The following is a 25,857-nucleotide window of genomic DNA, read 5'->3' as shown; positions in this document are numbered from 1 at the left end:
AACACACAGACATTCCAGGGAGGAGCTAGAGGAACACACAGACATTCCAAGGAGGAACTAGAGGCAGAAAGAAATTCTAGGGAGGAGCTAGAGGAACACACAGACATTCCAGGGAGGAGCTAGAGGCAGACACAGACATTCTAGGGAGGAGCTAGAGGCAGACAGACATTCTAGCGAGGAGCTAGAGGCAACAGACAGACATTCTAGGGAGGAGCTAGAGGAACACACAGACATTCTAGGGAGGAGCTAGAGGAACACATAGACATTCCAGGGAGGAGCTAGAGGAACACACAGACATTCTAGGGAGGAGCTAGAGGCAGACAGACATTCCAGGGAGGAGCTAGAGGAACACACAGACATTCCAAGGAGGAACTAGAGGCAGAAAGAAATTCTAGGGAGGAGCTAGAGGAACACACAGACATTCCAGGGAGGAGCTAGAGGCAGACACAGACATTCTAGGGAGGAGCTAGAGGCAGACAGACATTCTAGCGAGGAGCTAGAGGCAACAGACAGACATTCTAGGGAGGAGCTAGAGGCAGACAGACATTCTAGGGAGGAGCTTAAGGCAACAGACATTCTAGGGAGGAGCTGGAGGCAACAGACATTCTAGGGAGGAGCTAGAGGCAGACAGACATTCTAGGGAGGAGCTAGAGGCAACAGACATTCTAGGGAGTAGCTGGAGGCAGACACAGACATTCTAGGGAGGAGCTAGAGGCAACACATTCTAGGGAGGAGCTAGAGGCAACAGAAATTCTAGGGAGGAGCTAGAGGCAACAGACATTCTAGGGAGGAGCTAGAGGCAACAGACATTCTAGGGAGGAGCTAGAGGCAGACATTCTAGGGAGGAGCTAGAGGCAGACACAGACATTCTAGGGAGGAGCTAGAGGCAGACACAGAGATTCTAGGGAAGAGCTAGATGCAGACACAGACATTCTAGAGAGGAGATAGAAGCAGACACAGACATTCCACTTCAAGCTCTTCTGAAACAACAGTTCCAGTTTTCCATAGAACTTTATGAGCACCAACTGTCACTTCGTATCTCAGTAATGGGAAAGGCTGTATTAAGTGAAGACAGATTTTACCCAAGAATTAAGAATTTTGAGAGTGAATGATCAGTCCAGGAGGAGAAAGAAGCAGATTTCTCTTATAAGATATATTACAAAGTTTCTTATTTGCATGTGCACAATATGCAGTAAAACAATTAAAAGATTCATTAATGTCAATTACAGGACCACCATAAAGGGAAACCCCACAGAGGTGGAGGACTGTCCTCGCCATTGTGACAGCTCCTTTCCTACACTTTATTCTCTCAGTAAACTACGGTACCGATTCAGTGCTGTCAATCTACAGATGGCTTTTTTTTTTAGGGAGTATTTGTGTGTTTTTTCAGGCTTCCTAGCAACAGAACCCATCAGATCTCTGCTAAACCGGCTGCTCACAACCTGAAATCAAAGACCTAACAGAGAATTAAGGAGGGAAAAAAAACCAAAATGCGACTTTTTTTTATTTAATCTCCCAAAAAATCTTGTCTGAGCGTAATCTCTAGGAAAAATTCTTCTTTTTTCCTCTCCACATTTTGCCTGATTGCAGTCGATAGCTGTCAGCCCCGAGGGCAGCGTTTTGCAGATGTTCTCCCAGGAAGATCAGAGAAGTCCAAAAACTATTTTTTTAATTATTATTATTATTAAATTTTTCAAGAAACGTTCAAAAACTTAAAAGCTGGGGAAGAGTTTAAAATATATTAAATCGATATTCAATCTATATAGAGTCTAACTAAACGGTTGTTAACTACAACTCCCAGCAAGTTTTAGCTACTTAGAAGTGGTTATTTGCTCACATAAAGACAAAGAATTAAACAAAAAATAAGTGCAAAACTAGATTAATATTTGTCTAGTGCACATCTTGGAAACTGGAATCTCACCCAATTCTAGAAGAATGAACGCCACCACCGCCAGAGCTCACTGACAGAGGCTTAGTTTCCTCTTCCACCCTGAAATACGCACGCTCAGCTGAATGAGCTAGTAAGCGCGTTGAGTTACATTCAGGCTGACGGCATTTGGAGGGGGGCACAATTGTAGCCACTACTTTACATATAATTTATAAGATATTTTTTACATTTGGGGCAGATTCTAAACCAAGTGTCTTTATTATGAGCATTTCCCCTTGTGTTTGGTTAGAATCCCCTTTAAATTCTGCACACAGACGCAAATATTATTACTCGCATGGCCACATAAAGACAAAGGACTGGAAAAACTCAGATTGGAGCCGTCTGCCCGCAGTGCCGGGAAACACAAACGCCACGGCGGTGGCCGGAGCCGAAATGAGTGGGCACCCATCATCCGTACATAATAAACCGCAGCAATCGTGTGACCAGTAGAAATGGGCGACTTTAATAAAAAAAAAAACGCATTTGGAGCTCAGAAACTATTTTTCTTTTTCGCCCTCTTGGTGTAGTGATAAATAATGAAGGTACAAGTTATGTTATCAGTAACGTGCCCCTCCCTGACCAAACACAAGGAGGCGCCGTGTGGAGCCGCTTCGCTCTTCTCGAGGCTTGGCTGCCCTCCCGTCACCGCTCTGCATTGTGCTGTGTAATACAATGTGACCTGCTCTTGTTCCAGACCCAGATCAATTACTAACCCCGGCTCACAGTTACACAGAAACATAGAGGTGTCCTTCCTTATTTCTTCTTTTGGACCAACATATCTCATGATCAGTGGTGTGAGATTACCATATTTTTTTTTTACGCCCCCATTGATCCCTAAAACACGATTTTGCGATACTCTGTCAGGAGAGGTTTATGCTATATGTCTACATGTGGCCACCTAGTGGTTGTAATGTGATTTGCAGCTTATTTAGGGTTTTTATTTGCATACTTCATTATTCTATTTAATGTTTGGTGGGAGATTGGAGTCCTTAATGAAATGTAAGAATGTATTTCACATCCAATATGATTCCGTATAGCGACAGTCACTTTATTAAACGGGCTGTCAAGACTTAGGACTGCAGATCTGTGAATCCTCACAGCATGCACACTGTCAAGATTCGCCTGCAGTTTGCATCCTTCTCGCCACATACCAACTAGACTGTGTCCATCCTTGCTCAATTCACGTCTAGTCGGCGTGTGACCGCATATGGGCAAATCGCATAGTTGGGGTCATGCGCCAGCCCGCTCCCAGTGCTGGCGAATCCTGACAATGTGCACACTGCACGCTGTGTGGAATCACAAGTTTGCAGTAACATAGAGCGACTTTAACCCTGAACCTGGATAACCCCTGTAATGAGAAATGGCCAAAAACTTGTATATCAAAGGTGAAATCTTAATATGTCATGAAGACCAGGCTAGAAATTACTTGGTGGAATCTGGATGCGAGGAACCCAACTTTCCCACCCAAAAAAAGGATTTGCTCCTCTTTTTACCCCTACCCTTTTAATAGTGCTAAGGGTTTCCAACTACATATGAGATCACCATATATTAGGTCTATGGGCAGCAAATATTTCCCAGGTTTACAGCAACCAGCCAATATTTAGTCTACACCTGTAGTCCCTTGGCTTGTGTCACTACAACCCCCAGCATGCTCTGACATGGTAGTTGGTTGAAATCCTATTTTTACACCAGTATACACTGAACATAACCCAGATGTGCCATCCGCCCGGCCTGTAATAATAGACACATGGCACCCAGCGCACTGCACAGCATGGCCGCCGCTCAGCATCTGATTAAATCTCACGGGTTTAATCTCTCGGAAAACCTTGTGCTGCTTTATATGATTAATGCCATGAGATAATCACCCGAAGAGAGGAGGAAAAAAACAAATATCGCACTTTCTGCCTTCAATGTTTCAAGGGGCCGTTCCTACAGGGAATCATCCCAAGCCTAATGAATATATACAAAACTATGATGAATGGAAAGGACAATGATATCAGCGGCGCCCGTTACACTAGAGACCAGTCCAATATCCACCGATTTACAGTAGAAATATCTGTAACAGCTGCACAGCGGCTGAATATCTATGGCTCATCTCCTGTGATCTGCAGCGATCACATACACAGACCAGCCCGACGCATGTATATAGCACTCGGAGTGACCGGTCCAATATACTCAGCGGACCATGAGAGCGTGGCCTCAGACCCCAATCCCACATCTGTACTGCCATGTGTGGGTTATATCTGCGTTTTTCCCAGACAAAAAACTCACGCACCCAGCGCTGTGGGTCTGTGAAAAATTTCGACAGCACAGTCCTAGTTGCATCATGGTGCTTCCCATTTTTCACTGACTGCAGGAGAAGCTTCACGCAGCTGAAAATATGATCAAGCTCATTCATGGAAATCGGTTTGCTTTTCTTGCACAAGATAAAAAAAAAAGATATAAGAAAGAAGCAGCCGTTCTTGCCAATATAAGATGGTTCTGATGGAGCAAGATGCATTTCCAGACACAGACAGAAGAGGGCGCTGTGCAAGAACAGTATATGAGCCCTTAATGTGTCTGGGGCAGAAGCACCTTGCTGCTTTGGAGGTGCATGTGGCCCCCTTACCTCTTCGGCCCCTCTGGAGGTGAACATGTTGCACCAATGATATTTCCTGTCCCTGAACATTTCTATTTTGCAAAAAAAAATAGATCTGCTTTAATAACGATTAACGAGTCCACACACCGCTTTGTGTAATATCCACAGTATTGCACACTGAGGATTTAACCCCTGTCATTGCAAAGGCTCAACACGGTGGTGGCTAAATTGCAATGTAGCAAATAAAAAAAATTACATAATTTGTTTACTAATGTAAGCAAAAAAATATTACATGTACACAGATCTTCAGGCCCTATGGAGACTTGTCTGATATTGATGTTTGTGTTGCGTGAGGATGCTGAGAGTAGTAGTTTACTCCTAAGTAATTGGAAGCAAGTAAATGGAGGATGTTGGTGTCACTGTACACATGTAGCAGAGCCAGTTGTGCTACCCATACAGGAATATCCTGCCCTTCCACTGCCCACCGCCCCCTGGGATCCTGTAGAGCAGCCTATGGAATGGGGGGCAGAGGCTTCACTTACAATAGCACCCTGCCAGGCTCTGCTGCCCTCCCCATAGGGTTAACCCTTGCACTACATTGACTGCAGGGTTGGTGGAATGCTCAGAATATTTCACATCAGGTTAACTCTTCACCTCCTGGCTATTTCACAATTGCAATGATATTTTTGCCTGGGGCCAGCAGCTCAGATAACATTTCCAGGACAGCGTGTGTATCCGGTCATGTGTAGGAAAGTCAGATGCTGCGGATTTATCTGTGAGGTTTTTTTCCTAATGGGTGATATGAGTGACGTAACGTAGATTTCCTGTACTCGCGGAGACAACACTGTTTCCTTAGATTGTGTCAGACACAAACAATTCAGCAGGCCGGGTTCTCTCATCTCTTTATGCAGAAAGTTCACTACAAATGTCCTGTTCTCTAGAGTTTTAGGCTGGGACTGCCTCTGGTACCACAGAATGCAATAAATGTACAGAGGTCAGACCCTGTGTTGTGTCAGGGACCAGGTCCACCGGGGGATCCTCTGGTACTCTGGGCCCGTCTGCCCAGACCAACATGTTCTACGCCTTCACAATACGGGTGCAGACTGCGATGTTTCCTTGACCTAAACTCGAAGGCAGCGGGTCTCCAGACCCGAACGCCATGGCTGTGGTTCTCCAGACCCTAACGCCACGGCTGTGGGTGTCCAGACCCTAGCTCAACAGCAGCAGGTCTCCCAACCGCGAGTCTCCTGACCTGTACGCCACAGCAGTGGATCTCCCGACCAGACCTAAGCAGCCATGAGTCTCCCAACCCGAACTACGCAACCATGAGTCTCCCAACCCGAACTACGCAACCATGAGTCTCCCAACCAGAACTACGCAACCATGAGTCTCCCAACCCGAACTACGCAACCATGAGTCTCCCAACCCGAACTACGCAACCATGAGTCTCCCAACCCGAACTACGCAACCATGAGTCTCCCAACCCGAACTACGCAACCATGAGTCTCCCAACCCGAACTACGCAACCATGAGTCTCCCAACCAGAACTACGCAACCATGAGTCTCCCAACCTGAACTATGCAACCGTGAGTCATCATGAGTCTCCCAAACCGAACTGTGCAACCATGAGTTTCCCAACCCGAACTACGCAACCATGAGTCTCCCAACCCGAACTACGCAACCATGAGTCTCCCAACCTGAACTATGCAACCATGAGTCTCCCAACCCGAACTATGCAACCGTGAGTCATCATGAGTCTCCCAACCCGATCTATGCAACCATGAGTCTCCCAACCCGAACTACGCAACCATGAGTCTCCCAACCTGAACTATGCAACCATGAGTCTCCCAACCTGAACTATGCAACCATGAGTCTCCCAACCCAAACTACGCAACCATGAGTCTCCCAACCTGAACTCCACAGCTGCGAGTCCCCTATTCTGACTGCAACAGATTCGTAGACACATATGTTCTTAAGCTTGCAGCCAGTCCGGACATTGTGGGCATCAGACATGTGAAGCCCTCCTTAATGAAATGATTCCCCTGTAAGTTATAAAGGGGCTGAGATGAGTCTCTCTCATAGCTGTATGGATTTCCCCTTCCACAATGGTCACGGGGTTTGCAAGGGAAGAGCTGTGTACAAACTACTGCTGCAAAAAAGACCAGACACAAATAGGCGTGCACACCTGTTTCAAAACTCAGATCAAGACAACTATAATAAAATATATAGCTTTATTTGGACGTTAGGACACACAAACAATGAAAACAAATATTCATCATGGCGGTCAACCCGCACCCCTCAATATTAAACGGTGACAACCTGTCAGTTTTCATAACCGTGTGTTGAATCAACAGTACAAAACTGTCAATTAATAATAAGCTAGGACAGAATCACAAATCAATAAATTACAATAGTTTGTGAGAATAATTAATGACTAATCATTCATAGCAACCGTGACCAAACATCAAACCTGACCTATTCATGTCCAGAATGTGACCCAGTCGTCCCCTACAATAATGGGATAGATGTCAGTAAACGGAGTTTAGAATTGCATGGTATGCAGGTCACAAATCACACAAAAAAGTGTGCACATCAAAGAATCTATTAATGCTCACTACTGCTGGCAGGAGGGAAAAAAAGAGCCAGAAATGTCCATTTAACGTGAGTGCTTTTCAATGCTGACAGGAGGAAAGGCCAAGGATATCAATAAGGAATGAGCCAGTGAGCTGAAGAAAAAAGTTCATATATACCTGAAGACACACTGGAAGCACGGAGAAACTGCCATGGTGGGCAGCACCTGAAGAAAGAGGGCTGGGTGGGAGAGCTCTCACTGGCTCATTCCTACTGATAGCCTTTATTTTTTTTTTGTCCTCCTGCCTGCAGTGGTGAGCATTAAGCTTGAATAGATTTTTTGATGTACTGCAGACGCACGATAAGGCAAAAAAATAAGTGCCCCCCCCCCTGATTACAATGGAGGTCAATGTGAATGGAGCAGTAGTGCACAGTGTGACCAGCGCCTACGGGTGCGTTGCTCCCACACGTGCACCAATGCTCCCATAGATGTACATGGAGTGTTGGTCACGCTCACCCAGGACTTTTGAGCCCCCATTCTTGGGATCTGTAAGACTCCACGTGATCAAAGCAAGGAGTTAGCCAAAATCACAGGAGGACCGGCAGCTCCACATTTTTTTTTTAAATTTATTATAGCAACAAAAATCTCCTTTTTGTCTCTCTGGTTATAAAAGTGACAGGAAGTGCAGGGTACAAGCAACTTTCCCACAATCAAAGCTAAATCTCACAATCGTATTCCGTTCTGACAACTACATGAAAATGAAAGCCAAATGTATGGTGAAGTGTTCAGAAACGCATACAGCTTTCTTACAAAAAGCATTTCCAAGTACTTTATCTGAAAGCCCAAAAATAAATTGAGGGGATGGTCCACTGATTTTATTGGGAGCTGTGTAATGCATTATTTCTCCTGTGGTGGCGCCGTATGCGAATTTGAATGTTCGATCCGCCACAGGTTACAGCTATTCACTGGGAGGCCCAGCAGAAAGGACCCCCTGTGATCAATGTGAAGGACCCTTCTAACAATAGGGGACAGCCCTGAAGTCAGAGGGTCTAACCCCCATCCATGTGCGACCACTGGCTGCGCCTGCCCTATGTGCTCTTCATGGGAATTCTATGGGAATTACAAAAACAGCCGCCGACTCCCATAGAAGTGAATAATGACATGAGCCGCCACCTCTCCAGGCAGGAAGAAATGATGGGAGGAAGGTGCAGGTCTCAGAGGTGGGAAACGCATCTATCAGACATGTATGACATTTGGGATTACCGCTTTAAAGGGGTATTCCGGTTGGAATTAATGATCACCTACCAAGGATTGCCAGAATGGGTCACTTATGTAGATAGAGCAGCAGTGCGTATGCTCAACCAGCCGCTGAGAATGAATGCAACGGCAGTCAAGCATGCGCACTGCTGCTCCATCTAATGCAGATCAGTCGGGGTCTCAGTGGTTGGACCCCCATCGATCAACAAGTTATCAGCTATCCTGGGGATGAGTGATAAAGGGGCATTCTGGATGAAACATCTACAGCTTGGATAATCCAATAGCCCAGAACATACCGGATTATCAGACTTTCGCCGTACAATGATCTTTCTTCTGAGCTTGCTTTGCACCTGTTAACCCGTTCTCCACCCCTGTTGTATACCTTGTGGTTTAGGCGCCTCCAGACATGTTTTGTAGTTGTAGTCATTAGAACAGAGGTTAGGAAACCGCAGGTAAAAGTCAACTAACTGGGTAAAGAGACCCGCACGCCCAGCAAAGTTTCCTACACGACACGTGACACCGTCTACAGAGTTTCAATGGTGACAAAAATTTTCAGGCTGATCACAGTCAGAGGAAAAAGCAGAAATATCAGGAAAAATCAGGAGGGGGTCACTCTGGTCATTATGTACATCTGATTCTGGCTCTGCCGACCAAACTTTCCAGACTCCCAGAACCTGAACGACTTGTTACTTTGACAAAATGGAACTTTTCCCATCTGGGCAAAAACAAGGGATTAAGCAGGTAAAAGGTTTTCCTCTTAGATCCTTGTAATGATTGTAAAGCCCATATATATATATATATATATATATATATATATATATATATATATATGTATATATATATATGTATATATATATATGTATATATATATATATATATATATATATATATATATATATATACACACACCTACATCCATATAGCCACACATATACTCCTTTATGTGTGTGTATGTATATATATATATATATATATATATATATATATATATATATATATATATACACACACAGTATATACAGTGGGGCAAAAAAGTATTTAGTCAGTCAGCAATAGTGCAAGTTCCACCACTTAAAAAGATGAGAGGCGTCTGTAATTTACATCATAGGTAGACCTCAACTATGGGAGACAAACTGAGAAAAAAAAATCCAGAAAATCACATTGTCTGTTTTTTTATAATTTTATTTGCATATTATGGTGGAAAATAAGTATTTGGTCAGAAACAAACAATCAAGATTTCTGGCTCTCACAGACCTGTAACTTCTTCTTTAAGAGTCTCCTCTTTCCTCCACTCATTACCTGTAGTAATGGCACCTGTTTAAACTTGTTATCAGTATAAAAAGACACCTGTGCACACCCTTAAACAGTCTGACTCCAAACTCCACTATGGTGAAGACCAAAGAGCTGTCAAAGGACACCAGAAACAAAATTGTAGCCCTGCACTAGGCTGGGAAGACTGAATCTGCAATAGCCAACCAGCTTGGAGTGAAGAAATCAACAGTGGGAGCAATAATTAGAAAATGGAAGACATACAAGACCACTGATAATCTCCCTCGATCTGGGGCTCCACGCAAAATCCCACCCCGTGGGGTCAGAATGATCACAAGAACGGTGAGCAAAAATCCCAGAACCACGCGGGGGGACCTAGTGAATGAACTGCAGAGAGCTGGGACCAATGTAACAAGGCCTACCATAAGTAACACACTACGCCACCATGGACTCAGATCCTGCAGTGCCAGACGTGTCCCACTGCTTAAGCCAGTACATGTCCGGGCCCGTCTGAAGTTTGCTAGAGAGCATTTGGATGATCCAGAGGAGTTTTGGGAGAATGTCCTATGGTTTGATGAAACCAAACTGGAACTGTTTGGTAGAAACACAACTTGTCGTGTTTGGAGGAAAAAGAATACTGAGTTGCATCCATCAAACACCATACCTACTGTAAAGCATGGTGGTGGAAACATCATGCTTTGGGGCTGTTTCTCTGCAAAGGGGCCAGGACGACTGCTCCGGGTACATGAAAGAGTGAATGGGGCCATGTATCGTGAGATTTTGAGTGCAAACCTCCTTCCATCAGCAAGGGCATTGAAGATGAAACGTGGCTGGGTCTTTCAACATGACAATGATCCAAAGCACACCGCCAGGGCAATGAAGGAGTGGCTTCGTAAGAAGCATTTCAAGGTCCTGGAGTGGCCTAGCCAGTCTCCAGATCTCAACCCTATAGAAAACCTTTGGAGGGAGTTGAAAGTCCGTGTTGCCAAGCGAAAAGCCAAAAACATCACTGCTCTAGAGGAGATCTGCATGGAGGAATGGGCCAACATACCAACAACAGTGTGTGGCAACCTTGTGAAGACTTACAGAAAACGTTTGACCTCTGTCATTGCCAACAAAGGATATATTACAAAGTATTGAGATGAAATTTTGTTTCTGACCAAATACTTATTTTCCACCATAATATGCAAATAAAATGTTAAAAAAACAGACAATGTGATTTTCTGGATTTTTTTTCTCAGTTTGTCTCCCATAGTTGAGGTCTACCTATGATGTAAATTACAGACGCCTCTCATCTTTTTAAGTGGTGGAACTTGCACTATTGCTGACTGACTAAATACTTTTTTGCCCCACTGTATATATATATATATATATATATATATCGGTGAGACATGGCAATCCAGTGAATGGATCCAGATCACCCGTACAAGTCTATGGGTCTGTGAAAATAACGGACGGCACATGGATGGCATCAGAGTGCAGTCCATTCTTAGCATGGTATTAAGTAGGAGAAACTTTGAAAATTTCTTTTTTTATTTTTCCTGCATACAGGAAACTCACTGATGATAAAAACAGACACGCTGACCGAACAATGATAAAAATTGGCCCTCTCCCCCCCACATATGAGAAAAAAGATGGAACTCTGAATGAGGTCTGGATACGCTGGGCTCTACAGAGGGATATGGTGGTAACCTGGCTGATGGTTTTTGGCTTTTTTTTTACCGAGCGTATGTAGCCACTATTCTAACGTGCACCTGCTGAAGCAACTCACGGGGGAAACAAGCAGGGGAATTCCCGCAACAAGTCTAAACATTGCAAAAAATCAAAGTAGTCAGATAACTGAACATCCAACCGCCAGAAAAAAAATTACCTAAGTTTTCAAAGCTAAAAATATTTTTGCTGAAAGCATGAGAGTGATGAAAGTCATTACCAAAAAAAGTGTCCAACCAGACGGAAGCTATAAGGGAGCGCATGTGGACCCAGATCCAGGGTCAAAGGCAGAAGGACGGTGGATCTTACTAATGAAGTATTTAATTATGAATGCGTTTACCTGGCCAGAAAACGAGGACCCTTGAGCTATCTCATCCCTTCTAAATGGCCAACATGTATTTTACAACAACTGCACCCTTAGGTAAATGCATTCCACCCAAAATTGAAATTTTGGAGCTTCTGCATGGTGCCGTTCCTCTGTTATTCCTCCTAGAAATGTATCAGTAAATTGAAAAATATTAAAATTTGAGAGTGCTCAGTGGTTGATACCATTCTACGCCTGACGAAGAGACCTGAGCAGTCTCGAAAGCTTGCAATTTGTTACCAACTTTTCAGTTAGGTATCCAGTGATGAGCGAGCGTGTTGGGATAAGGTGTTATCTCAGCATGCTCGTGTCCTAAATCGATTATTTCAGCATGCTCGAAAAAATGCTCAAGTCGCCGCGGCTGCATGTCTCCCGGCTGTTTGACAGCTGCAGCACAAGCAGGCATTGTCTGTTTGTTAGACAATCCCGATGTGCGTTGCGGCTGTTGAACAGTTACAAGACATGCAGCCGCGGGGACTCGAGAATTTTTTAGAAGCACGCAGAAATAATCGATTAGGACAAGAGCATGCTCAGATAACACCTTATCCCAACACGCTCGCTCATCACTTGATACCTAACTGAAAAGTTGGTAACAAATTGCAAGCTTTCGAGACTGCTCAGGTGTCTTTGTCAGGCGTAGAATGGTATCAACCACTGAGGACTCTCAAATGTTAATATTTTTCTATCTAGTGGCCAGCACAGTACAAAGATATAGATTTTTCCTGTATCAGTAAATTGGTAACTGCAGGTCACCGGTTGGGTTGTTGGCCATACATAGCCAGATACTGTCCAATCATTACCGGCAGTATGGACCAAGATAGGACCGCAATGCATAGACTGGTCGGTGGTTCTCCTGAACCGAGCAGGACCGCTTCATATATTTCTATGCAGCTGTTACGCTCGGGTGGGGAGAGCCGCCGTCCAGTCCGAGCATTGCGGTCCGATTTGTCCGGCCATGTGACTGCTCTTTGATAAGGAGAATGGTAACAACCAGTGGTAAATTAATTAGCAAAGTTATAGGGAAAGAGGCCACATAATTGTCACTTCAAGGAGAACATGAGGCGAGCGGACCGATCCTCTTTAAAAAACGGACCATGACTTGATGGGAACATACAAGGCCATTTCCAGGGACATAGCAATAAAACATTGAGCTGTCCCTGAAGATAATCGAGTGACCATGGAGCCAAGGAATGCAATCTACACGGCATAACGAGTGGTTCTGACAAAGTCATCCGCTCCATAGAACAAACTGAAGGACTGGTCTGTATATGTAGGTGTATATAGCAATAGGATATCACTGCAGTCTTCATACAACAGTCATCCTCTGTCTGTTCATCCCAGTTAAAAACAAAGCAGCGGTGCTCTCCCTACAATCCCATTAAAGAAGAGAACCAGCCTCAAATGGCTGATTACAGAGAGCAATAGAGCGCCCAACAAAATAGACAAAAAAATCATATAAACCTATGCTTGCAATATAACTACTACACAACATAAGCTCATAAATAGGTATATGTGCATGCATCACAATCCCAATTATGGCTTATATATAGGTTTCCTTCCCTAAACTATTAAGATCTCATTTTCAAGAAACAATTATTTAAGGGTCCCAAATATTAGTCCAACTTACCACGGGTTTAGGTTTACTGATCTCCACTAGCTGGGCCAAAATGTCCTCATCCGAGAGTCGGCTGAAGATGTGGGCATCGTAGGCCATGGAAATGGAGATTTCTTCCATCATCTTGACAAGTCCACCGTCAACTTGCGAGGAGGTAAAAACCTGCTTGTCAGCGAGGGTCCAAATACTAGGACCCGTTTACAACCTGGCTTTATAGATCTTAATGTAGGGGAGGAGTCCAATCTGGGGAAATTCGAGTTTCCCTTCTGTACAATAAGCAGGTGGGTTTCTGGGAGGGAACTGTGCTACCTAGATCCCATTCACACACGTTGTCTTGTCAGTAGACCTTTCATGGCTGCAGTGTTCTCAGTTTCAGTATCACAAGAATATTATCATCATAATGAAAGCTCTCAGGTCTGTAGAAGGGTAGAAGTCTGTGTCTATGGAGCGATACCAGTAACCAACACACAAACCTCACACGAAGTATGAATCGAGCTCGTCAACGCTGAGGAGTATTAGTGAAGGAGGGAGCTTAGGACCGTGAAAGTATTCTAAAAATGTCTGGAAAGCCTTGGATTGCTACATCAGCTTGTTCTTTGCGTAGAGTTTTCATTCTAAGGATCAACAAGGTTACAACCAAAATCGCAATTGACCGGTCGACCTCTGCAAACCATCAGCAGGTCATCGTCACGCACAAGATTAAAATATAAAGTATCACGCACAATCAAAAAGTTATTGCTGTTTCCAAAAAAGTTTACCAATAAATTACATACATATAGATATTAAAAAAAACATTATTGCAGAAGAATTATATGGTGGAAGGTTCCAAAAAAGTAATAGCTATCCAAAGAAAAAGAAAAAGGTTCTCGGAGCAGAAGGTAGACGTCAAAGGTCATCAAAAGCCACACGACTCGTACCAAATGGTTTGGCTGATAGTTTCCTTCCTTTTGGTGAGGAGCTAATTTACAATCTTTTTTTTTTCCTCCATGGACCATTGACAATCTCCTTACACCACCTGGATTCTCCTTCCAGAACCTAAAAACCAACAAAACTCTCAGGTTCCTTCAGTTTTGAAGCTCAGACAGGATGACATTTTTCACTTTCTCGGCACGTTCATCCCTCTTCTGGTTTCCTCGCTTTCTTTCCGGGAGCTCAGGTCCAATATTTGAACAGAGGCATGTTGATCGTTTGCATTTCAATGGGCTGCTAAAATAGCAGCGAGGACAATAATGTGCAGCGTGGCGGTGGTGGCGGCAGCAGGGGCGGAGGTAGCCTCCATAGTTCGTGGTGGCGGAGAAGAACAGGAAGATATTCTGTTGCCATCCTGATAACAAGGCGGCATCTAATAGGTCGAAAATAAAATATTTGATGACATCCTGGAGATTAGAGCGTTAACTGGTTGGGTGCCGGGCTCCGGTGGCAGCTGCTAACTCGCCCCTTGACGAGATAATTTGCAGATGATTTGGTGAAAAGCGGAGAAGACGGAATTCAGGCTGCGATGACCAGGATAGAACGAAAGCAGAAAACACCTGTCTGCTGTCCTTATCTCATTGGGAGAGGCTGCTCCCTCCCACAAGCCGTAAGGAGCTGTCACTGCCAGCAGGAACAGTAAAAATCCTATCCCTGAGCCCTGGCAGGGTTGTTCCCAGCACAAGGGCAGACCCTGGCCACTCAGGAGGAGAGCATGGCACCTGTTGCAGGCGATGTTGCCTTGCCTGGTTAGGATGATGCCCAGCAACAGGCAGAAGGGGACGCGGCACAAATGAAAAGGATCCGTAACATAAAATAAGCGTTCGGCTTGGTTAATGATAGGAAAAATGGCATTCTGTGACCGGGGCTGGGGGGAGGGGACGGGGAAAGGAGCGCCTAGTGATACTGATCACCATTTCCTTAAAGCCACAGCTCACACATAAAAATAAGAGGAAGAAGAAGGGGGGTTGGTCTGTGAGATCTGTTATCTTGCAAAAGTCAGATGATAGCAATCTATGATGGCTTAGTATGGATATGAATGGAATATCAGAAAAAACAAAAAAGCTACGAGGTTAAAATTAATTGTGAAGCTTCGGGAGGGTGATGTGTGTTACTCAAGAAAAAAAATCTACAGATAGCCATTGTTCTGTGCGCTCCAAAAAAGGGTGAAGCACAGAATAAAGGGTCATTACAAAGCCATGCTTTAGTGCCGAATAGGGTCTGTGCACAATGGGTTTTTTTGGCCACGTGTTCGTGGCTCTGTCGTGGGTGCGCTATGAACCCCTAAAAAAAACATAATTTCGATACACCGCGGACGGAGCCACAGACTTCGATTTTTGAAAATGGAGTCAATTGTAGAGTCCAAAACACGTAAAGTTCGACTCCGTATGAGCAGTTTCTCAACCGTATCAGTCTTGGAAGTCTGAAACATTAGCACAGTAGATGGCGAAGATGGACATGGCAAAAAAAAAAGAAAAAGCTCAAACATAGACCATGTGACGGGGGTCAGCGGTCAGAGTACTTCCGGCCGCACGGCCGGGAGCGCTAGTTAAATGCCGCTGTCAGCGTTTGACCTCAAAGCGGGGGTTCTGCCAGCTGACGTACTATTCCGTCAGCTGGCAGAAAGGGGTTAATCGCAGCAACAGCATATGAGGCATAATCTATGGAGCATGTTATGGGGCCATAATCAACCTTTATGCCGCATTATAAGGGGCAAATGTTTCTATGGAGCATCTTATGGTTCCATAATCAACCTTTATGCTGCATTATATGGGGCAAATGTTTCTATGGAGCATCTTATGGGGCCATAATCAACCTTTATGCAGATTTGTATGGGGCAAATGTTTCTATGGAGCATCTTGTGGGGCCATAATCAACCTTTGTGCAGCATTATATGGGGCATATTTTAATATGGAGCATCTTGTGGGGCCCATCATAAACTGTATGGAGCATTATATGGGGTGTATTTTATATGAAGCATCTTATGGGGCCCAACTTAAACTTTATGGAGCATTTTATGGGGCCCATCATGAACTGTATGGAGCATTATATGGGGCTCCTGATTCAATCTGGATATTCAAAAACACTTAACCTACCGATGTCTCAATTAATTTTACTTTTATTGGTATGTATTTTTACTTTTGACATTTACCGGTAGCTGCTGCATTTTCCACTCTAGGCTTATACTCGAGTCATTAAGTTTTCTCAAGTTTTTTTGTGGCAAAATTAGGGGGGTCGGCTTATACTCGGGTCAGCTTATACTCGAGTATATACGGTAAGTATTTGATACACTGCTGAGTTTGCACGTTTTCTTGCCTACAAAGAATGGAGAGGTCTGTAATTTTTATGATAAGTACAATTCAACTGTGAGAGACAGAATCTAAAAATAACAACATGAAAATCACATTGTATGATTCTTAAATAATTAAATTGCATTTTATTGTTGCATGAAATAAGCATTTGATCACCTACAAACCAGCAAAAATTGTGGCTCTCACAGACCTGTTAGTTTTTCTTTAAGAAGCCTCCTACTCTGCACTCATTACCTGTATTAATTGCACCTGTTTGATCTTGTTACCTGTATAAAAGACTCCTGTCTTCACACTATGACCACTCCACCATGGCCAAAACCAAAGAGCTGTCTTGGGACACCAGGGACAAAATAGTAGACCGGCACAAGGCTGGGATGGGCTACATAATGATAGGCAGTGTGGTGAGAAGGCAACAACTGCTGGCACAATTATTAGAAAATGGAAGAAGCACAAGATGACTGTCAATCTTCCTTGGTCTGGAGCTCCATGCAAAATCTGGCCTCGCTGGGTAAGAATGATTCTGAGAAAGGTCAGGAATCAGCCCAGTACTACACGGGAGGACCTGGTCAATGACCTGAAGCAAGCTAGGACCACAGTCTCCAATATTACAGTTAATAACACACTATGCAGTCATGAATTAAAATCCTGAAAACACGCAAGGTCTCCTGCTCACGCCAGCACATGCCCAGGCCCATTTGAAGTTTGCCAATGACAATATGGATGGTGCACAAACAAAGGTTTCTGTACCAAATATTAAGTTCTGTTTTTCTATTGTATGAAATACTTATTTCATGCAATAAAATGCAAATTCATTAAGTAAAAATCATACAATGTGACTTTCTGGATTTTTTTTTAAGATTCTGTCTCTCACAGCTGAATTTTACCTACGATAAAAATTACAGACCTCTTCATTTTTTGTAGGTGGGAAAACTTGCAAAATCAGCAGTGTATTAAGTACTCTTTTTTTTCCCCCACTGTGTATATACGGTATACACAAACACACATAAGTACACACATATATTGGTATGTAAAAGTTTCGGCACCTCTGGTCAAAATTACTGTTATTGTGAACAGTTATGCAAGTTGAAAATGAAAATCTCTAAAAGGCCTAAAGTTAAAGATGACACATTTCCTTTGTATTTTAGGCAAAAAAAGGATATAATATACTAGATGGAGGATATCACATTGGGAGGGCGGTAATGTCACGATGGCGGCAGGCTTTGCAATGTTGAGTATCTCCCCCCCATGTGCTCACCCACCTATCCACTCCCTCTTTCCCCATGTGCTGACTTCTCCAGTCTGTGCTCTCTTCTTTGACCTGTCTACCCCATGTGCTATCCCCCTTGTCTGCTGTCTCTCTCCTTCCTGTGCTGTCCCGTTTGAGCTGTCTCCCCCGTGCTCTGTCTCTCTCACCCCTGTGCACTTTCTCTCTCCCCCATCTGCTGTCTGTCTTCTCCTCTCATGTCATCTCTTCTTTGACCTGTGTACCCCATGTGCTCTCGTACACGGTCAGACACAGACAACTTTTACAACGAACTTTCGTTTGTGGGAAAACCCCCTTAATGTGACCGGCTTCCTCTGCCTGTAGACACGTCGCGCATCTGCCACCGGGATCAGCCGAAAGATTCACTGCGCCTGCGCGGAATTCGCACAGGCGCAGTAAATCAGACCGCCGCCATCTTTGTGCAGACAGATAGCGGCGGTCACATTAAAACTGTGCATGCACTCCTCCTGCACAAAAATGGCGGCGGTCAGTGAATCATTCGGCTGATCCCGGCGGTAGCATGTTCGCAACGGTGTTCTGCTGGTGGTACCGCGCAAGAGGCTGCGTACGACGTATACAGTGTGTGGTGCGTACGGCGTATACAGTGTGTGTGTGTGTGTGTGGTGCGTATGGCGTATAAAGTGTGTGTGTGGTGCGTACGGCGTATACAGTGTGTGTGTGGTGCGTACGGCATATACAATGTGTGCGTTGCGTATGGCATATACAGTGTGTTTGTATGTGTGTGGTGTACACTGTATACAGTGTGTGTGTGTGTGTGTTGTGACGGTGTTCCGCTGGTGGTACCGCAAAAAGGCAGTACCTACAGTCAAACATGGTGGAGAGTCAAAGATATTTTGTGGTTGTTTTGCGCTCTCTGGCACTGGGTCCCTTGACTGTGTGCAAAGCATTATGAAATCTGAAGATTACCAACGTATTTTCGGTCACAATGTAGTGTCCAGTGTCAGAAAGCTGGGTTTGCGTCCTAGGTCATGGGTCTTCCAGCAGGACAATGATCCCAAACATATGTCAAGAAGCCCCCAGAAATGGATGGAAACAAAGCGCTGTTTTCTATTAGTGGGCTGACAGAACAACGGATGCCAGAAGGACACTTTTCGGCCTCTGTCGGGTGCAAGGAGCCATATCGAAATGTAAGACGTATAAACCAAGCGAATAGCCCAAAACGTAATATTCAGAGCATGTCATGAATTTAGTGTAGGAAAATCTGCTCTTATCTCTTCTTTTCATACATTGGACGATATCTGCTGTGAATGCAATGTTTGCAACTGTAGAAAAATTGTTTTAACTTCTGCAAATGTGATTTATGTGCATTGCTGCTCATATAACTTATCATAAGGTGACTGATTACACGCTACAAGTGAACCAGGGAGAATTGTCAGATCTGGAATAAATCATTTATTGATAGTAGAGATAATCATTAACAATTACCCGACTTCTTCCTACCATGTCACAACTTCTGCAAGAGTATTAAGATACCTTGTGACTTTCTTCCCTATAGGGAATAGCTCAATTATTCCCGATGGAAGGATCATATGCAATCTTATGATCACATCACATGCACTTTCAGATGTTGAGGATTTGGTGCAGATTTTCAGTGCAGAGTTCTCACCCAAAATTCTAATGAAATACAATCTAGTGTTGCCTTTTTAATTTCATAAATCCCATTTTCATGCATTCTTGCAGATTTTAGGAAATGTAACAGGAATCATATTTTTTATACCTTCTCTTCTCTTGTGGATTTTGTCAGGAAAATCACTCGTTTTAATATAAAATGTGCTTGGTTACAAAATCTCATCTGCATGCTCCAGGGAGAATCAGCAGCGTAAACTGATAACCGCAGTCCATCAATGGACGTGGAGATACCTTCAGAAACATAGCGCCACATTTATCAACCATTCCATGATGGTTTTTGGCATGGTGTACCAGGACAGGGGAAACTCTTTTAAAGGCTGGGTTCGTATGATTAATATTTATTTAGTGCAGATTTCTAAACCGCTGCATGTGGAAGACATTACATTAAAGTCCTACAAGTCTATGGGTCCATGAAAATCATGCTCAGCACACAGATGCCATCCTGCCATCCATTTTTTACATTTTAATGAGCAAAGGTTTAACAATTTTTTTGTTTTTGCATACGAGAAAACTTACGGTAAAAACTGTCAGATCAAACACGGATGAAAATCTGATCCAAAACACTGGAAATCAGGCCGTTTTTATCATATATGAAAATTTAAAAGGACATCAAAATGAAGTCTTAAGACAGTGTTTTATGGCCTTATACTAGAAAATGTCGCCAATTTTGGCATTAAATCTGCACTTGCTCATAGAGCCTAGGTTTAATTTACCGACATTGCAACAGGAAGCAAAATCATTAGTCTTTTTAATACATTTTATGCAATTTAATCCAGCGACCTTTTCTTTAGACTCGCGTATAAAACACCAATTTTCATAAATCCGACCCATGGTGTGTACGCCTTTAAGGCATTTGTATAATGGGTTTTTAACTCTGCAGCTGATCATTGTGGTTGTTCCTTTAACTATAAAAATACATCGGTGACGAGGACATAGTGGTCCAGATGTGCGGGCAGACCATAGAGAACGTGGCGCTTTAAAAACCACCATAGTCATAGGATATGAAGAGTGATATAAAAGTATATGCACTCGGGTTTAGTCTACCCAAAGACGCTGCGGTATAAAATGCCTTTGCAAATGCTAATGAGCAACAATTGTTCTGATATTCAGGAGAAGCGACATGAAAGCATCTTTTTTACATATCAATGTTTCTTTGATATTGACATCTTCTTCGCTCACAGCATTGCGAGTGATTGCAGCAGCTCAAAGGTTCATGAAAAAAAAAGGGACAAATATATGATATGATGGGTTCAGTAATTAACAATCAGGTCACCTTTTTGGGAGAACCTTCAGCTTTGTGTCTGGTTTAAATATAAAAGAGACTGGACAACTCTGCCCTCTAGTGGCCGTCTGGAAAATGGCTTCCTCTTAGGGGTTGGAAGAAAGGACACTTCGGCTATGTTTACATGCTGAGTTTTTGCTGGGTTTTTTTCTGCTTTCTTGGCAGTAGAGAAGCTGCTTACACAAAGCAGGTTTTGCTGCCTTTTTATTGTCTCATGTACATGCTGATAAAACTTCGTGCCCACCAAAAAAAATCACGAAGCAACTCCCTTAAGGTTCTGGCACCGAAACCTGATGCCTGTGTTGTTTTTCTGCCTTGTGGTGAAAAAACGCTGAAAGAAGTGACATGGTGCAGTTTGCAGAAACGAAGCAGAATACCAAATCAGTCTTTTCTTTAAAAAAAAATAAAAATAAATAAAAAACCCTCTTGCTATTCCTTTGTATTATAAAACCGCTTTGCTGTTCATAAGTTCAGTCTTTTGAGCATTTTTTTCGATCGATTTCACTGTGAAGAGCAGAACAAAAATGATTACCTCAATGAACAAAAATAAAAAAAAGAATTTGTGATAAATATTGACCTGTCCATTCAAGGACATTTTAGCTATAGTATGAAATCCTGTTTTTCTTGTCTGTGGAATTGCCTTTGTACTGTTTGTTGTGAAACTGCCGCCCACGAAACGGTTTTCTTTTCTTTTCTTTCTTTCCTGTTTTGTCTCTTTGTTTAAACATGCAAAACTTGTATAACCACTAAACCTACTGAAACAACTATATAAAGAAGGGATAGCACCTTGAAGGCAGGCGTGCTTCAGAGACTTCCCAGTGATACACTATACAAGACGTGTCTTGTGTATTATTTCTGGTGATTCCCCACTTCCAAAGGCTGCTCCGACTGAGTGTGATCCCGACATTTCCTGGCGCCTGAACAGGGACCCGAGGTCTGTGTATTCCTTCAAGAACACCGGCAGAATACGAACGAAAAGAGAATCTGGGATAATGGACGGCAGATGAACAAAAACCTGGCCAGGTAAGAGACACTGTTAGATCTCTTATATCTGCCCTGCACTGTCCGTAAGATTTTCTGTGTCGTGTTCTTTAGCGGGTAGTTCTAGTAGAGGAGGATACCTATAGCTCGGGTTCTTGAACTATTTAGGAATTGATCACCTCACGGAGTACGGCATTGAATGAGAGTGAATGTGAATAGAAGGTGTGTGGAAGTTGGGAATAGCCCTATAAGCCGCCCAGGGGGTTGAAACAGAAGAAGTGACTGTCCCACTGGGCAACGTGGTTGCGTCCTTTCGGGGAGACCTCCGCGCCTATGTTCAATCTCTGATCCTGTCTTTGACAAAAACCTGGTGACGGATAAGTGTATGATAGTATGAGCCCAGGACAGATAAATTAGCCTGGGACAAGAATACGTTGTATGTGATAGTATAAGCCCAGGACAGATAAATTAGCCGGGGACAAGATACGTTGTATGTTCTTTTTCTTTTTCTGTCTGGTTGCATTTGTGTTGTTTGCTATAGGTGTAGGAATCAGGATTTTCTTACATCAACACAGTTTAAACATCCTAGCTCCTTAGGAAGAAGGTAACGAGGTATTCTCATACCCAAACGCCACCTAGGGCAAGAAAAAGACATCCTAGCTCCTTAGGAAGAAGGTAACGAGGTATTCTCATACCCAAACGCCACCTAGGGCAAGAAAGCTCAGGATAAGAAAATGGGGAATAAGCAAACAAAATCGGAACCAGAAGAATTAGATATCTATACTATCATAAAGGAGAGAATTGGTGAAGATGCCACTAAGGGGCTGAAAAAGATTTTTAGTAAGTTTGGAGTTACTAGGGCAGAAGCTTTTAGTAGAAAACTATGGGAAGGAATTCAGGAAAGGAAAAAAGGCATAATCAGAGACAAGAAATGGATAAATCAGAACCAAGCATTGATTGATGTCTCTAGGGTAGCAGAAAATGAGGGATGGACATATAATCAACAGAGTTAAAAGTGGTGTATTAGACCCACAGGCTGTGGAGAAAAACAAAATGTGGAATCTAAAAATACCCCACCCCCATACCTTAACCCACATGCCCCAAAGTTTAGCCGGACCAGGAGGATGGGTATGTCCGCACTGTGGACAACAAAATCCAGACTGGAGAAATGATTGCCTAGCCTGTGGTACACCTAGACATGGCGCTGTACTTGCCCCTGTTAGGGTAGTACCAAGACCCTTTAGGGAACCTGGTGCTGACGGAGTAATGGGAACTAGATATCACCAAACTCGACAATATTTCCCTTGGTCCCCCGCTGAAGGCATGTCTCTCTTGCATAACGCACCAGATCCCACCCAGTGTCCAGTTAGATTTGCACAATATATACAGCAAATTATGCAGACTCACGCTGGAGTTTGGGCAGATGGAGAAGAATTATGTAGAATGAAAATGACTCCTGGACTCTTCCAGGAGCTATTAGCAAATCTACAGGTACATAGGCCCCAAGCAGGAGATGGTGCCTTACAAACGATAGAATCAGGTACACAATTTGTAGATCACTTAATGGTTTTCATGAGGGAGAGACAGAGGCAGAGAGGAACAACGGGAGTGGTGGCTCAGAAATCTGGACAATCAGTAGACGAATATTATCTAAGTGTAGTAAATAATTTCAGAGATGAAGGCATGGATCTAACCGCTCCAGGAATGATGAGGTTAGTTACAAAAACCTTTATAGATGGATTGTCTCCAAAAGTGAAGGAAAAGCTTAATGCCGCAACCCCTGATTGGAGAACCTTGGAAGACCCACACCTGGCTAGACAGAAAGCTGTAGGGATAGAAATGGACTTAAGAGAAAATTCTAAGCCAGTAAGAATTGCACAGGCTAAGGGTATGTTCACACGTTCAGGATTTCCATCCTTTTTTTTTCCTGACTGTTTTTTAAAAAACTGCAGCTCTTGGCAGAAAACGCAGGTCCTTTTTTTGGTCCTTTTTTGGTCCGTTTTTGATGCGTTTTTTGATGCGTTTTTTGATGCGTTTTTTTGATGCAGTTTTCTAGCCAGAGTCTGTGTGTTTTCTAGGAATTTTTTTAGGGTTAAAATGGCTGAAAATACCCTAACCCTACCCCTAACCCTACCCCTAACCCTACCCCTAACCCTAACCCTACCCCTAACCCTACCCCTAACCCTACCCCTAACCCTACCCCTATTCTAACCTTAGTGAAAAAAAAAAAAAAAAATTCTTTATTTTTTTTATTGTCCCTACCTATGGGGGTGACAAAGGGGGGGGGTGTCATTTACTATTTTTTTATTTTGATCACTGAGATAGGTTATATCTCAGTGATCAAAATGCACTTTGGAACGAATCTGCCGGCCGGCAGATTCGGCGGGCGCACTGCGCATGCGCCCGCCATTTTGCAAGATGGCGGCGCCCAGGGAGAAGACGGCCGGACGGACACCGGGACGCCGGGTGAGTATAAGGGGGGGAGATTAGGGCACGGGGGGGGCATCAGAGCACTGGGGGGGGGCATCGGAGCACTGGGGGGGGGGCATCGGAGCACGGGGGGGCGGGATCGGAACACGGGGGGGGGCAGCCACACTCCGCCCACGCACTTCCGCCCGCTCCCCGCACTTCCTGCTGCAGCGGTTCTGCACATCAAACCGCAGTAAAACCCGCAGATATATTTTTGATCTGCGGGTTTTACTGCGGTTTGGACCTCACAATGGAGGTCTATGGGTGCAGAACCGCTGCGGCTCCGGAAAAAGAATTGACATGCTCCTTCTTTTTTCCGGGAGCTATTCAGCGCGTCTTTTTTTTTACAATTTCCGGACCATGTGCACAGTGTGTCCTGTTTTCCATAGGGTACAGTGTACTGTACCCTGCATGGAAAACAGGTGCGGAAGCGCAGCGGCAAAACCGCCGCGGTTCCGCGGTAAAAAACGCACTGTGTGAACATGGCCTAATACTGGCTCTGCTAATCAAAAGTTTACTTGTCATTACTGTAAGAAGCCAGGACATTTCCAAAGGGAATGTAGGAAGAGAAAAGCAGATATAGATTCAGGAACCTTTGTACCCAAAAATAGGATAAATAACCCAGTGCCTGATCAAACAGACAGCTCAGAATGACTGAAAGTTATGCAGGTCTCTCTTCCTTCTAGAAGACCAATAATACAAGTTGAAGTTGAGGGTAAAAATGTACCTTTTCTGATAGATACGGGAGCAACATCCTCCATTTTAAATCAGGACTTTTTACCATATCCTGACAATATATCCTCAAAGGTTACATATGCAGAAGGGTATGATGGTAAAATTCAGGCGTTGCCCTTTACAAAACCTTTAAATGTGAGCTTTGGCCCTAAAACTTTTGTATCCAAATTTTTATTTGCTAAAGGTGCACCTACCTGCTTGTTGGGTACTGATGTCTTAAGTAAAATGCATGCAAACATCCATTTTAGAGAAGATGGCACAGTTATGCTGACCATCCCTGAAGATGCAGAAACTCTGGAACCATATGTTAGAATACAGGCAATGGAGGATTTTCCCGAAATTTACACTCAACAAGCAAAAATTGACTTGTCTCGGGTTCCTGACAGCCTATGGGCAAAAGGAGACACTGATGTAGGATTTTTATCAGTAGCTCCTATACTGTTAGAAACTGCCCCGGGAACCATATTACCTCAGCTTAGGCAATACCCCATCAGCGCCCAGCAAGAACAGGCGATTTCTCAACAAATTCAGGATTACGTGTTACAAGGTGTTTTGGTAGAAATCAGGTCACCCGCCAATACACCCTTATATCCTGTTAAAAAGAAAGTGTCCTCCAAAGAAACTATGGTGAAATATCGCATGGTGCACGACTTACGGGAAATCAATAAGGTTTTGGCACCGGTCACCCCTGTGGTACCGAATCCTCATACCTTACTGTCTCAAATTCCCAGCACTGCTGCATATTTTACGGTAATTGACTTATCAAACGCATTTTTTTCTGTGCCACTACATAAGAACTGTTGGCATTTGTTTGCCTTTACATTCAAGGGTAAACAATTAGCATGGACAAGATTGCCACAAGGTATGGTACACTCACCAACTTTGTACTCTGAAGGAATGCAG

At 43.7% G+C, this 25,857-nt stretch overlaps 1 protein-coding gene across 8 annotated transcripts in view; it reads right to left on the bottom strand.

Moving 5' to 3' along the window:
- Positions 1-25,857, bottom strand: part of RABGAP1L (RAB GTPase activating protein 1 like) — a 304,875-nt gene that overhangs the window by 22,953 nt on the left and 256,065 nt on the right. Inside the window, exon 1 of one of the 8 annotated variants that reach the window (XM_069737823.1) lies at positions 13,305-15,118. The exons of 6 other annotated variants lie outside the window; for them this stretch is intronic. In XM_069737823.1, coding sequence (XP_069593924.1) covers positions 13,305-13,415 — 111 coding nt within the window. In that variant the 5' untranslated portion in view covers positions 13,416-15,118. Of the gene's footprint in view, positions 1-13,304; positions 15,119-25,857 lie in introns of those variants that run through there. One more of the 8 variants, XM_069737826.1, reaches the window with a different exon arrangement.

The sequence above is a fragment of the Ranitomeya imitator genome, chromosome 8 (genome assembly GCF_032444005.1).
Source record: "Ranitomeya imitator isolate aRanImi1 chromosome 8, aRanImi1.pri, whole genome shotgun sequence".
NCBI classification, from domain to species: domain Eukaryota; kingdom Metazoa; phylum Chordata; class Amphibia; order Anura; family Dendrobatidae; genus Ranitomeya; species Ranitomeya imitator.
Note: the sequence above shows the minus strand (reverse complement) of the source record. Positions and strands in the feature narration are given on the sequence as shown.